The sequence below is a fragment of the Sapajus apella genome, unplaced genomic scaffold, assembly GCF_009761245.1.
Source record: "Sapajus apella isolate SASKATOON/1434 unplaced genomic scaffold, GSC_monkey_1.0 scaffold51, whole genome shotgun sequence".
NCBI classification, from domain to species: Eukaryota; Metazoa; Chordata; class Mammalia; order Primates; family Cebidae; genus Sapajus; species Sapajus apella.
The window spans coordinates 251,012-266,453 of NW_022436991.1; the positions used below are offsets into that span (position 1 = coordinate 251,012).

The 15,442-nt window shown below is 38.2% G+C and overlaps 1 protein-coding gene across 3 annotated transcripts in view; it reads left to right on the forward strand.

Moving 5' to 3' along the window:
* PARN (poly(A)-specific ribonuclease) overlaps positions 1-15,442 on the forward strand; it is a 199,364-nt gene that overhangs the window by 161,428 nt on the left and 22,494 nt on the right. Inside the window, exons 23-24 of one of the 3 annotated variants that reach the window (XR_004258157.1) lie at positions 11,434-11,907; positions 11,992-12,548. The exons of 1 other annotated variant lie outside the window; for it this stretch is intronic. Coding sequence is in view for 1 of the 2 variants with exons in the window: in XM_032242718.1 (XP_032098609.1) it covers positions 11,434-11,521 (88 nt within the window). In the remaining variant the exon portion in view is untranslated. Of the gene's footprint in view, positions 1-11,433; positions 12,549-15,442 lie in introns of those variants that run through there. One more of the 3 variants, XM_032242718.1, reaches the window with a different exon arrangement.

A 15,442-nucleotide genomic window follows, 5' to 3' on the forward strand; every position in this document is an offset into this window, starting at 1 on the left:
CTCTTAAGACACCTCCATTCTGCTCTAACTGCCTCTTCTATCCCTAGTCCTGTGTTTTTCTGGGGAAGTTTCCTGTTGTTTAGCTCTTGTTTGCTTCTACGTTCTATAGCTAAGGAACAGAATTTATATCTCTATTTTTATCTTAACCAAATCACAATTTCCCAATTTGCTTATCTCTTGGGATAGAGCCTTAGCTTCTGGAAAGGACTATAGATTTACCTAGTCTAGCTGCCTCAGTAATATCTCTCTTGTATTTGGGCAGAGTAAATGTTGGCAGATTCAATGTAGATCTTATAAGTTAAGTACATTTTAGCAGAGAAAATACTTCCCATGACAGCTTTGAAGCCACTGAAATGATAAATGCACATAATTTTTTTTAAATTCATGTAGTACAGTAGAGTGTAAAATGAAGGAGGAGGATCTTCACTCCTCACTCTCAGTTCTTTTTTCCAGTGGCAGCTCCTGTTATTTTCTTTCCATGGTTTCTATTATGCCTTTAAATAATACCTCCATTTCTTGACTTGCCAACTTTGAACAATATATTTTTATTACTGCTATAAAATATTTGGAATTTAGTATGTATATTCCACCTTCTGTCTCTTTCTGCCCTCTTCTCACTTTGGTTAGTTATTATTTATGATATTTACTACTTTTTTTGTATCTATACTTTTGTGCCTTCTTTAGAAGTTGATCCCAAGAGATGACAGCCAGTATACGGCATGTATAATATTATGGATGTCTATCTGTTATCCTCTGTAGAGAAAAAAATTTGCATAAATGGGACATAGAGGAAAAAATGTATTCCTGTGTCATTTAAACCTTGCTGCTCAGAAGAATCTTTTAGACCTCCCAGTGGTTTTTGTATGGACTTTTTTGAGGGAAGTAATTTTCCTTTTCTTAAATGTTACATTATTTTGCATGTATAGTGTTGCTGGATATAGAATTCTAGATCCAAAAAGTGTATCCTCTCAGAATTTTAAACACATTGCTCTTATTACTAGAATCATTGATTTGCTTTGGACAGGTGCCATGTTTTCTGTGCCTTCATGTTCTATCACCAAATCGAGAGTTCTTCCTGCTGACCTGCCACCACCTTTCCCTCCTCTTTGCTGGTTTTGGCTAGGTCTAGTTGTCTTTTAAAGAGCTATGCTAATTTCAGACTGGAAAAGTGGTAGAGACCTTTTATACCTGTTCTGGATTTTTTTTTTTAATAAGTAAGGAAGAATTTCCACCACCCCACTCAGCCCTCCTCTTAATTCAGCTACTTTGCACCTTACCAGCTGCACAGTTGAAAGAAAGGATCAGTCTGTTCTCAAAGGATTATTTTAAGAAATTCAAGTAAATATTCAGCATAAAACTAGAGCCTAGTTAATGTAAAATGCAGAATTTTAAAGTGTGCAGTTACTAATAAAATAGAATGATTAACCAGGAAAATTGATTTTACCACGTTATGTACATAGAGATATAAAACCTGATTTTTAATGAAGATGTGGTACAACTCTAACAGATGCCTTCTCTGGCATATCTCTCTAGTTGGGTATCCAGAAAAGATGAATGAATGTAGCTTGTCTCCTTCATTTGACATCTTTTAGACATAGATCAGGACACCATTGCTTTATTTAAGAGGAGATAGTTCAACAGGATTCCTGAGAATAGCATTACATAAAAGAGGTACAGGCCACTTGGATAAGCAAAATGTGTCATATGCTTACGGTGGAAAACAGCCTTAAAAAGGAAGGAGATTCTACTACATCAGTTTGCTTCAAGCAAATTGTAGAAACGTAATTTGGTTAAGATAAAGATATAGATGTAAATTCTGCTCCTTAGCTGTAGAAGCACCTTGAGGACATTATGCAAAATGAAATAAGCCCATCACAAAAAGACAAAACACCACATGATTCCACTTATGAGATTCCTAGAGTAAGTCCAATTCATAGAAAGTAGAGTGGTGATTGCCACCGGCTAAGGAGAGATGGGAATGGGGAGTTGTCTAATGTGTTTCAGTTCTGGAGATTGGTTGCCCAGCATTGTGAATGGACTCAACACTGCAGAACTGTACACTTAAAATAGTTAAGATGCTAAATTTTATGTGTACTTTGCCGCAATTAAAAAAATATTTTTTAAGAGATTCAGACAACTTGGAATACTATTTTTATAGTAGAATTTGCCATGAAACCTTTCTTTGGTTTCATGGTAAATGGTTGGGAATGGAGAGAACGTTGATGAGAGACCTAGAATACTTAAAAAATGTAAACAGAGAATTATGAATTATTAGTAATTCATATGAGTAAATTATCATATGATAATATGAAATATATTTGAGTCCATAATTTTCTGTTATTGCTTTTCTATTTTGTGCTTTATTAAAATGGTTTTTAGATATGGCCTTTCTCCTCTCACCTGTTGTATGGGCTGTAACACATCTGGCAACTGGATGGGTGGATTTTTAGATGAAGGTGTGCTTTAATGGAGCTAGAGCATATAGACTTTGACAAAAGCACAGCTTTGGAAGCAGAACAATTATATTTATTAAAAATTACCTGTATTGGCTGGGCATGGTAGCTCATCCTTGTAATCCTAGCACTTTGGGAAGACAAGTTTGGAGGATTGCTGAAGGACAGCTTAAAGACCAGCCTGGGCAACACAGCAAGATCCCATCTCCACAAAAAATAAAAAAATTAGCCAGACATGCATGCCTGTAGTCCCAGCTACTCAGAAGGCTGAGGTGGGAAGATTGCTTGTGCTGAGGAGTTTGAGGTAGCGTTGAGCTGTGATCATGCCATGGCAACAGCCCAAGACCGGGGAACAGAGCAACAGCCCACCTCAAAAAAAAATTATATATTTGTATTTTTAAAAAGTGATTCAAACTCAGCCAGGCCAGATGGCTCATGCCTATAACCCCAACCCTTTGGAAGTCTGAGGTGGGCAGATTGCTTAAGCTCAGAAATTCAAGACCAGCCGGGCAACATGGCAAAACCTTGTCTCTGCAAAAAATACAGAAGTTAGCTGGGAGTTCTGATGTTCCTCTGTAGTCACAGCTGCATGGGAGGCGAGGTGGAAGGATTATTTGAGCTTAGAAAGTCGAGGCTGCAGTTAGCTGAGGTTGTACTACTGTACTCTGGCCGACGGTGACTGAGTGAGACCCTGTCTCAAAAAATAATAATAATAATTCAAACTCTAAGATTTCTGTAGTAGTTGTTTTTTTTTTTTAACTTTGTAATTATTTCATTAAAGTTTAGGAGATTTTAGCCATGACTTAGCTTTCTTTAAATTGGAAAACATAGAAAGATTTGTCACTGTCTCCAACAGAATTCAGCATTTCCATTTAAAAGCTCCTGTATGCAGAAATTTGGAATTCAGCACTGAAAACCTGCTTTCACCTCACAAATTAAAGCAGTATGTCATCTCAAGATTTTATTTAAATAAGAGGAAGCTAAGTTTAACATCACCTTACACTTATATGACCTTTGTTTTGTTAGAATGCTTTCATGTTTCATAATAGCAGTAATATTTGAAAATCGGTGTTTTGTTTCCATACCTTCATGTTATGTATTTGATTAACCATTTTTTAAAAGTCATTGTCGTCTGTGTTTCTAACAATGTGTTATATTATTATTTATCTTCATATAATAGTATAAATTTTTGTGGTAGCATAAGGTGCTAATAATTGAAACAAGTTGCCCTCAGCACACTTAGATTTTAGGGGATTGAAATATTGTTTTTTCCATGTCTGTTAACTAAATGCAAAACACATTTCCTGTTTGAGTTGTTCAAATCATGTGCATTTGGGATTAGTCCTGTATAATTTATAGTAGTGTTAGTGGGAATGAAGCATTAAATGTATAAATCCTGTATTTTAGTTGCCAGATGTAGAAATCTTTAACATTTTCCTCGTAGTTCTCTTTTTTTGACACTTTATGCTTATTAAAAATTCTGCTAGTACATCATAAGCCAGCAGAAACTGCAGCATGTTTGTGTTTATTTCGGGGAGATTGGTGGAAGAATGAAAAATGACTGCTGTGGCCCAAAACCAAGTTTGTCCTTGTGCTGGTAGGTGGTTCCATGTTTAAATACTCTCTCCAGATTTGAGGGGACTCCTTTTTCACCATTCAAAAATCTCTGAAGCAAAGATTTTTCATTCATTCAGCTTGCTGATAGTGCAGAAGCCAAGTGTTTGCAAAATGAGAATATTCTAGAACCTCCCATTTGTGTCCCCTTTTCCCAAAGGCAAAAGGACTCAAATCTGTGGTGGGTACACGGGTGTTTACTGTACAGTTTGGCTTTTGTTTTTTGATGGAGTTTCACTTTTGTTGCCCAGGCTGGAGTGCAGTGGTGCGATCTTGGCTCACTACAACCTCTGCCTCCCAGGTTCTAAGTTTTAGTTTTTTTAATATTTTATTTTTAGTTTTATTCATTTATTCATTTATTTAGTGATGGGGTCTTGCTGTGTTGCCCCAGCTGATCTCCTACTCTGGGCTCAAGCGATCCTCCCACCTCAGCCTCCCAAGTAGCTAGGGTTGCAGGCACACATCACTGCCTGTACTGTACAGTTCTTTAAACTTTTCTATGTGTTTGCAGCTTTCATAATAAAATGGTGGGGAGAAGTCACACTGTGAAACTAAAAACCTGTGTACATTTCCAATAGAGTAGGACAGTTGGGGTGGTTCTTGGTGATCCACAGGTTCCAAACAGACACCTGCTTACCTGCCCATCAGCAAGACTGCTGGGACACTTCCCTCCTTGCTACCCAGTGTTGAGGACTGTCCTGTACAAGCTGTTCTTGCCCTTTGTGCCTCCTTACTGCTCTTCCTTCTTTTTTCCCCTGTTTTCCTGACGTTTTTCATTGGTTGTCTCCCTGAAGACCCAGATCAGTGTCTTCTCAAAAACCATGGACCGACTGTCTAGCTTTCCAACCATAAGAAAGGGAGCTGACAGAGAAGGCACTGGCATTTACTGAGTCTCTAATGCGCCAGGCACCATAACATGAGCTTTCCTGTTTTGTTTTGTTTCTTATTTAATCTTCACAGTAACTCATTTTTTAATTGAGGAACTTGCTCAGGGTCACAAAACCAATAAATAAATTCAAACCCTCATCTCTCTTTTGTGAAATCCCCTTCGTGCCCTTTCTAAAATGCCTCCTGCCTCCTCAGATATTCATTTATGAACCTTCCATGACACTAGAAATGCCTTCTGAGATGCCTTCCGTGCCACCCAGAGTCCTTGGGAATTCTTTGCTTTCGGGCTCTTTTAAGAAGTGAAAAGATAGAGTTGGGGATTGTCACTTATTCTTTCTTCTTAGTGTTCCCGCACCTAACAAGTACTGCCTTATGGTCACTTGGAAAAACGTTTAAATAAGTGAACAAACAGGAGATCCTGTGCCACACTTGGAACATGTCTTGCTACCCACTGTCCTACTCAGGAAGGGCATGCACACTGCTTTTTGGCTTTTAACAGTATGAAGTCATGCTAGGAATGCTTTCACTTGCTTTGCTTACAATAAGGCAGAAAAGAATGACATTGTTTTCATAATCGTGCCGTAATCTACCTTATTTTTATTGCCTTACCTGTTGTTCAGACTAAAAGAGCCACCTGAAGGTGGGAGTATGAATATGCCTTGGAATATTAGGTCTGAAGACTTTTCAAGCCATTTTTTTTTAAGGGAAAATAAAAGGAAATCAGTATCATGCAATGCCACAGAAATCAGTATTCAGACCACTATTTTCTGAGTATTACATTAGGTGTCATCTATTTGATAAAGAGAATTGCGGAATTCTTGTGAATGACCATGTGGTACATTGGTTCATCATCATAAATTAATGACTGAATTCTTGGCAGATTAGTTTCTAGTTTGCTCTAGTTGCAAATTAACCCACATTTCTCTCTATTATTTCCGGTAATTTAGCTGCAGGGCGCATCAGGAAAAGGGGGGTGCACAAGCAGAGAGGAGAGAGGAGTGGTTGGATCCTTCTAGGCACATACCTCTTTTTTTGGTCATTATTTGTGAAGCAGTAGTTTACTTCCAAATTTGACCCTGCCCAGATGGTATTTAGGGGGTTTTCATTTCTTCTCAAGTTACAGTTAGTGGGTTTATAGGAAAACCAGAAGGAACCAAAGATGTCAGTTTTCAAAGAGCAGGAACATCTTCAGAAACACACAGGATTAAGATATAAACTTTGTTGTTTAGGTAACTGGCTTTGAATATTTTCTTTTGTGTCATTTCTATTTGCAAATGTTAATAATTGTGGAATATAGTAATACCACAGTAACTCGGATAGATGGAAGTGAAGATAAATGGGAGGACATTTTTGAAGAAATGTAATGTATTCTTTTAAAGAATGGGTAGGTGGTGTCTATAACTGTCAGCAAAAATGTTACCTGATAAACATGGACTTTGGAGAGCCAGAAGGAACTTGGAGGTGATCTGGTCCATCCTCTGTCATGTTACAAAAGAGGGCTGCAGGCTCACAGTAGCTGTCTTGTTCAAGGTTGTAAAGCCGATTTATAACAGACCTGAGTTCTGTATACCCTTTAAAGACAAGTGATGATTTACTGTTGCTGTAGAGGTTTTTCACATATTGAGTGAATCTTTGTGAAGTCCTTGACATTTAAAAAGAATATTTTCAATGGAAGATAAGAACATTGTCTTTAAAAGCCAAATAGTACAAAAAAGTTTATAATAAAAAGCAGTAGTCCCCTGCTACCCCCCATCCTGTCCCTCAGGGACAACCATTTTCAGTTCTTTCTTTTGATATTTATTTTCTCAAATAATGTATTTACTGCTACTTCATGTTTTAAAACTTTTAGCTTCTGGGGGTACATGTGCAGATTTGCTATATAGGTAAACTCATGTCAAAAAAGTTTGTTGTACAGATTATTTTGTCAGCCAGGTACTAAGCCTACTACCCAAGAGTTATTTTTTTCTGACCCTCCTCCCACCCTCCACTCTCAAGTAGGCCCTAAGTGCCTGTCATTCCCTTCTTTGGGTCCATTTTATGGGAGCAAAGCACCTGCTTATAAGTGAGAACAGGCAGTGTATGGTTTTCTGTTCCTGTGCAAGTTTGCTAAGGATAATGGTCTCCACCTCCATCCGTACTTCTTGATTTTTCTGTTTATCGTTTGACCTGCAAATAGGATAGGCAAGGATTCAGCCCTGTTGCTCTCACGCACTCCAGGTTGCTTTCCTTTCTCCACCTTCTGCCTTCCTCCAACTTTGTTCTCTTTGGTCTTCTTTTTCATAATTGTTTTGGCTGTACTAGATCCTTTGCAGCTCCCTATGAACTTTAGTATCAGCTTATATATTTATATAAAAGCGTCTGCTAAATTTTTGGTTGAGATTGAATTAGGATATATAATATACTCTTTTAACCTATCAAAGTCTCCCTTCAAGTTATATCAATTCACATATAGCGTAAGAACCTTACAGTAATGTACTTAAATTTCCCACTTCCCAATCTTTGTGCTGTTAGTGTCATTTACGTTTATGTTATTAACAGCATGCAGTGTTGTTATATTTCTTATTTAGTCAGTGATTTTCTAAAAAGAATTAAGTAATAAGAAATCTTACACTGGGCATGGTGGCTCACACCTGTTATCCCAGCACTCTGGGAGGCCACAGTGGGAGGATCCCTTGAGCCCAGAGTTTGAGACCAGCCTAGGCCACATGTTAAGACTGTATCTCTACAAAAAGCCAAAAAATTAGCCAAGCTTGGTGGCACCTGAGCTTGGTGGCACACACCTATATTCCCAGCTACTTGGGAGGCTAAGGCAGGAGGATCCCTTGAGCCTAGGAGGTTGAGGCTACAGTGAGCTGTGTTCACATACTTCTGCACTCCAGCCTACATGACAGAGTGAAATCCTATCTCATAAAAAAGAAATAAATGGAAAAGAAATTTGTATTTATCCATGTAAACATTTCCTCATGCCTTCCTATAGTTCCATATTTCCATTTGTTATCATTTTCCTTTTGCCTGAAGGAGTCGACTATGTCTTAGGGCAAGGACCTGCTGGTGATTAACTCTTTCAGCTTAATGAGGTTTCATTATGTTGTCCAGACTAGACTCCAATTCCTGGGCTCAAGTGATCCTGCCTCAGCCTCCCAAGCTCTTTTGTATGTATAAAAATGTCTTTATTTCACCTTCTTTTTTTTTTTTTTTTTTTTGAGACAGAGTCTCCCTTCATTGCCCAGGCTGGAGTGCAGTGGCGTGATCGCGGCTCACTGCACCCTCTGCCTCCTTGGTTCAAGCAGTTCCCCTGCTTCAGCCTCCGAGTGTACCACCACACCTGGCTAATTTTTGTATTTTTAGTATAGACAGTGTTTTGCCATGTTGGCCAGCCTGGTCTTAAACTCCTGACCTCAGACAATCTCCCCACTTTGGCCTACCAAAGTGCTGGGGGTGAGCCACTGCACCCAGCCTCACATTTTTTTTTTTTTTTTTTTGGTGTGGGGAGACAGCAACCTCCGCCTTCTGGGTCCTGTTTCAGGCAATTCTCCTGCCTTAGCCTCAGGAGTAGATGGGATTACAGGTACATGCCACCATGCTCAGCTAATTTTTTTCTTTTTTTTTTTTTTTTTTCTTTTTTTTTTTTCCACCATGTTGGCCTGGCTGGTCTTGAACTCCTGACCTCATGATCCACCTGCCTTAGCCATGAACCACCACACCCAGCCCACATTCATTTTTGAAAGATGTTTTTGCTGGGTATAGAATTCTAAATGGACAGGGTTTTTTTTTTTTTCTTTCATTCTTTAAAGATAGTGCTCCACTTTCTTCTCTCTTGCATTGTTTCTCAACAGAAATCTGTTGTCATCCCTGTTTTTGTTTCTCTTCTATGTGGCACAACTTTTTTGTGGCTACTTTTTACAGTTTTTTTCTTTATCATGAGTTTTGAGTAATTTGATTATGATGTGCCCTGGTGGTAATGTTTTCTTCAGGTTTCTAATCTGCTTGGGATTTGTTGAGCTTGAGTTTATAGCTTTAATCAAGTTTAGACATTTCAGGCCGGGTACAGTGGCTCAGGCCTGTAATCCCAGCACTTTGGGAGGCCAAGGTGGGTGGATCTCTTGAACCCAAGAGTTCATGACCAGCCTGGGCAATATGGCAAAACCCTGTCACTGCAAAAAAAAAATACACACACACAAAATTAGCTGGACATGGTAGCCCATGCCAGTAGTCCTAGCTGCTAGGGGAGGCTGAAGTGGGAGGATCACTTGAGCCTGGGGAGGTCAAGGCTACAGTGAACTATGATTGTGTCAGGGCACTCCAGCCTGAGTAAGATCTTGTCTCAAAAAAAAAAAAAAGAAAAGTTTTGACATTTTTCAACCATTGCTTTGAAAGATTTTTTTTCTTTTTTCTGCTCTCATTTCCTCTTTTAGGGACTTTAATTATTCATGTATATTGAGGTGCTTGAAGTTGTCCCCTAGGTCACAGATGCTCTTTTGAATTATTTAAAGTTCTTTTTCTCTGTGTTTCATTTTGGATAGTTAACATTGCTGGGCCTTCATTGCAGACATTGTACTTTTCATTTCTAGAAGTTCTGTTCAGTTCGTAGCTTATTATTTTGAACATGTGGAATGCAGTTATAATACCTTTCAGTGTCTTGCTCTGTTAATTCTAACATCTCTGTCAGTTCCAGATCACTTTCAGTTCATTGAATACTGTTATTGTAGGTTGAGTTTTTCTGCCTTTTTGCATACCTGATAGTCTTTGTTATTTTTTCTTTTTTTTTTTTTTTAAGCTGTCTCCTACAGGAAGGAAACCTGGTAGTCTCTAATAAGATACCATATATTATAAATTTTACCTTGTGGTGTGCTAGATATTTTTGTATTACTATAAATGCTCTTGAGCTGTGTTCTAAAATGTCGTTGAAATGCTTGGAATCAATTTGATTATTTCAGGTCTTTGTAGTTTGGTGGGTCTTGAGCACTGTTCGCCTAAGACCTTCCAAAATACTCTCCCCAATGCTGTGATGTATGTGTTTTCCCAGGTTAGCTGGTGGGAACAGGCATGGTTCTCAGCCCTTTATGAGCACCACATACTGTTCCCTTGAATTCTTTTGGATGGTTCTTTCCCCAGCCCTGGGGAATTGCTCACCCATTATGTGCTGATCAGTCCTCTGCTGAATCATCAAAGAATCCCTGTGCAGCTCTTCAGGGTTTTCTAACCAGTAAACTAGAGCAGTCGTTGGGTTCACCTCATTTGTTTCCTGTCTCTCAGGGGTCACTGTGCTTCCTTGCCCAGTGTCCAGTGCTTTCAGAACCATTGTTTCATGTATTTTGTCTGATTCTTTTGGTTGTTTTAGACGGGTGGGTAAATCCAGTTCCTGTTACTGCATCTTTGCTGGAATGGAAGTTGTTCCATTGTATTTGTGTCATTGCATACAAACGTACTGTCCAGAAATCTGATGCCAGTTTTATTCAAGGTCCTTTGTATACAGCCGTTTTCTTTATTTCTCTTCTTCTTCTTCTTCTTCTTCTTCTTCTTCTTCTTCTTCTTCTTCTTCTTCTTCTTCTTCTTCTTCTTCTTCTTCTTCTTCTTCTTCTTCTTCCTCCTCCTCCTCCTCCTCCTCCTCCTCCTCTTCTTCTTCTTCTTCTTTCTTCTTTCTTCTTCTTCTTCTTCTTTTCTCTCTCTCTCTCTCTCTCTCTCTCTCTGCCTTTGTGGAATTTTTGAGATTATTCTTTTTTCTCTCCCAGTATTTGGAAATTCCACAGTAATGAGCCTCGGAAGTGTTATGCTGAGTAGTACTCCCTATGAGCTGTTATAGGCTGGAGACTTGTGACTTATGGGGAAATGTATTGTTTTATTTCCTTGACAGCTTTTTTTTCTTTGATTTCTCTCTCCTTTCTTTCGGGAACTCCCGTGGTTCAATGTCAGGTTTCCTGGATTTATCCTCTAATGTTTTTGTCTTTGTCTGTTCTATTCTATTGTCTTTCATCTTTTTGTTCAATTTCTTGAACATTTCTCTGACCTTCCCCCTTCAACACTTTCATTGATTTTTTTTCTTTCAACTCCTATTTTAATTTCTAAGAATTCTTGTCTTCACAATATTCCTTTGAAAGAATGCATACAGCTCTTCTTTCTTGGATGTAGAATTATCTTTTACGACTATAAGGACATTAATTTTTTAAGTAGTTCTCTGTGCATGGTTCTGATATGCATGGATTTTAGTTGCCAGGTTAGTTAAATAACAGTAGTCCCCCAATAATATGATTCCAATTTCAGTGACTACGATGTATTAACTGTGAGTAATTGAATAAAGTGCAAACTTCACTACTAGCTCTTCAGTCCACTCGTCCCTGTGTAGAAAACAGATACATATCCTGATCGGTCACCAATCAGGGCACTTCTTTCAGAGTCTCTGTGACTGGTCACTGCACATTCATTATTCTGTTCACTCAGACAGCAAAACATGTCATTGTGTTGTCTCCTTGTTTCTCAGTGATAAACCCAGGCAACATTCTTTTCAAATGGATAATCAAAAGAGGGAATTGATCCACCAAGATGAAAGTGTCACAAGGAACCAATAAGTGATAATGTCGAAAGTGAAATTCAAATCAAAACAAGTAGAGTTATAAAGAAGAATTGGCTGACCATGGGAATGTTGACACTGCTGCCATATGAGTTGCTGTAAATCTGCAGCCCGAGGAACTTATTAAGGAAGGCACCTTATCAGCATAAATGAGGAAAGTGGTTGTGACAAAAAGGATGAAGACTTCCCAGAGGAAGTCATGATATTTCACATTTAAGGAGCTCTCAGAGATACATCGTTGGAAGAGCCAAGGATAACCCATTGGAAGCTGATTCAGATTTACAAAGGAGTACGACGGTTCACCCAGGCATAGAAGAAACACTCCATATCATAAGTTATATGACAAGAAGAAGGCACACACTGTTTAAACTACTCTGAATAAAGGTTTTTTTTGTTTTGTTTTTAACAAAAGCTCATACTTTATTCACATTTCCTCAGTTTTTACCTAATGTCCTTTTTCTATTTCAGTTTCAGGAGCTCATCGAGGATACCACATTACATTTGGCCATCGTGTCTCCATAGGGTCCTTTAGACCATGATGGTTTCTCTGACTCTCTTTGTTTTTGATAACCTTGACACTTTCAGGGTGAATTTCAGCTAATATATGGAATGTCCTCCAACTTGAGTTTGTCTGATATTTTTCTAATGGTTAGACTAAAGTTATGGGTTTTGGATGGAAGACCCGTGATGAAGTGCCATCCTCATCACTTCATATCAGGGGAAGATGCTGTCAATGTGATTTCTCACTTGTGATGTTAACTTCATCATCTGGGTTGAAGTGGTGTTTGTCAGATCTCTCCATGTAAAGTTACTGTTCTCCCTCATTCCACACTGTGTTCTTTGAAAGGAAGTCACTGTACACAGCCCAAGCCTAAGTGGTGGGTGTTACGTTCCACCTCCCTTGGGGAGGAGTGTCTGGAATTTTTCTGAACAGAGATTTGTCTCTTATTTATTATTCAGTATTTGATCTATATTGTTATATTGACCTAAGTTTTATACAAAGTAATAAAACACTTTAATTCCCAGTGGTTTCTGATGCTTTAAATTGCAGTGTGCTAAATGTTATGTTTTACTTGTTTTCATTTCTCTATTTTTAACTCACAGTCAGAGACTTAGTAATGTTGTGACAAAAATTTCTAAAGGTCACAGAAAAATCCGTGTTTCCTATTGATCATTAAGATTGCTTTGCACCTTTTCAGTTGTCCAGACGTTTTTATGATTCTGTACTACACGCACAGTGAGGCCTGGCTGTAGCTTGTAGAGTTTCCTTCAGCTCCCTATTCTGTCTGTGCTGCTTTCCTCAGGGTTCCTTTTTTTTAATCTGTGTATTGGTCTGTTTTGGTTTCTGTCTCTCATGTTAGGAGCTTTCTTCAAATATTTGACTGTTCTTGGCCATCCATTATTTTTTAAGAATGAACTAAAAATTGATGAGAAGCTCTGGGTGTGGGGCAAATCTCATTGATGGTCTTTCTACATAGGATGATGAGGTGAAAAGTTGGCTTTATAATTATTAAGTCTTTTCTCTGAGGCTGATTCAGTTCCTTTATGGTTTACACTTCTTATAGCTATATAAGATCTCTCTGCCTAAATAATATCACAAAGATTTTCTCATATTTTTTAGCAGTTTTTATTCTCAGTTTTATGTTAGGTATATGATCTATGAGGCATGAGTATGAGTTTATATTTTACATGTAGATACTCAGTTACTCCAGCAGTATTTTATGAAAAGAATATCCTTTCCCCACTGAATTACCTCAACTCCTTAGTCAAAAATCATTTGGTCATATACATATGTGTCTATTTCTAGACTCTTATTTCATTGATCTATATGTCTGTTCTTTGACCAGTACCATCTTGTCTTGATTACTGTAGATTTATATTGAGCCTTGAAATCAAATAGTATACTCTTTAATCTTATGGATTTTTTTTTTTTTTATCAAAGAGTTTATTCTAAGTCCTTCACTTTCCACAAAAATTTTAGTCAGTTTGTCAGTTTCTACAAAAAGCCTGTTAGCTCTTTGACTGGAATTGTGTTGAATCTGTAGACCATTTTGAGGAGAATTAACCTCTTAACTACATTGAGTCTTCCAACCCGTGAACATAGTATATCTTTTCACTTACTTAGGCTTTCTTTGAATTTCTCTCATCAGTGTATTATAGTTTTCAGCATGCAAATTTTGCATGTGCTATACTGGAGTTGTCCCTGCGTATTTTGCCTTTTGATCTATTGTAACTCATGTGTTTTTTAAGTTCCATTTCTAGTCATTTATTGCTAGTATAAAGAAATATAATAGGTTTTTTGTTTTGACCTTGTATTCTTACACCTTCCTTACTTATTTACTTATTAGTTCTAATAATTTATTGTAGAGTTATTGGGTATTTTTTGTTTAAACAATCATATCTACAAATTTCCCCATACAAATTTTTCTTCCTCTTGCCTTTATTGCTCTGGCTAGGGCCTCTAGTACATTGTTGAATAGAAGTTGTGAGAGCCAACATCTTTGTGTTATTCCTGATCTTAGGAGGAAAGCTTTCAGTCTTCCACCATTAGCGTGGTATTAGCTGTAAGGATTCTGTTTTTTTAAGAGATTGATTCTCTGATTTGCAGCTTGGGGGATAAAAGCCTGAAAGAAGCTGACTTCTGTGCTCTGGGTATGGATTGGCAGAAGGGAGCTGGAGCCCTCACTCCTCAGTGTGTGGGAGATGGCTACTTGCCCCCTTTTGTCCACTCATATCACCTCACTCCCACTCTTTGCCATTGTACCTGGTGCTGCTGAGCTTGCAGAGGATCACTTTCTCCTATCTAGCTCCTACTGGCTTGGGGTGATACCAGTCCCCTGGCTTCTCTGGGGTGGGAGATTCTATTACACCCTTGTTCCCTACTGACATGGCTCCAGTCTTTATCACCTGCTCGGTTTAGGAATCTAGGGCCTGCTTGTGCTGAGATTTTGCAGGGCTCTATTGGGTGAATCCGCCTTTTGTAGAACACTCAGATTTCTGTTTCTGCCTCTATGCAGAGCAGAGCTCTTTGCCGCTTTTCTCCCTAATTTCCTCTGCAAAGAGAGTGCCTGCAAGGTGAGCTGATACCCCATTCTCTGATGCTGACTCTCCTGTTCTCTTTTCCTCCTTAGGTGTTATCTTCTCTCTGCAGATAAATAGTGTGTTCATCAGTCATGTGTAACTTCATGGAAATTTTTAAAAAGTAGTTTATTTTCTGAAATAGTTGGCTTTTTGGTATGCAGGGGTGATATTTTGTTTTTCCTCTTACAGCCTTGATTATGTTACTGATTTGATTAGTAAGTCCTTTCATCAAAGTCAAAAGGTAAATTTTAGTACAAAAGTAAATTTCATCCTAGCCTCTGAAAATTTCAGATGTTCTAAATTCAGGTCCAACTAATTGTATGTTGAGTATATGTTTTACATTTAGAAATTATTATTAACATAATATCTTTCAGGTTTGCATCAATTAATTTTTCCAATGTTAAAGTGAGTTGAAAATAGGGGATTGTTTGAAATAGTCAAAACAGGTTCTTATAAAGTATTTCTTATTCAATGCCATTGATTCCTTGGAATGTTGAACCAGTTTTTCTTTTAAGCCTCATATTCACAAGTAAGCTTTATGTCTAGGATAGAGCACATACACAATGCATTCGTGTTTTCATACACACACACACACACACACACACTCACACACTCACTCTCTCTCCCCCCCTACCCATTGCACAAGAGATGTCCTTTATTACCAGACAGCTACTGTTCTTATTTAATGTTAATTTTGTTTTCAGACTCAATTAGTTTTTTTTTTTTTTTGAGACAGAGTCTCACTCTGTCACCCAAGCTGGAGTACAGTGGTATGATCTTGGCTCGACACACCCTCTGCCTCCCAGGTTCAAGTAGTTCTCCTGCCTCCGCCTCCCAA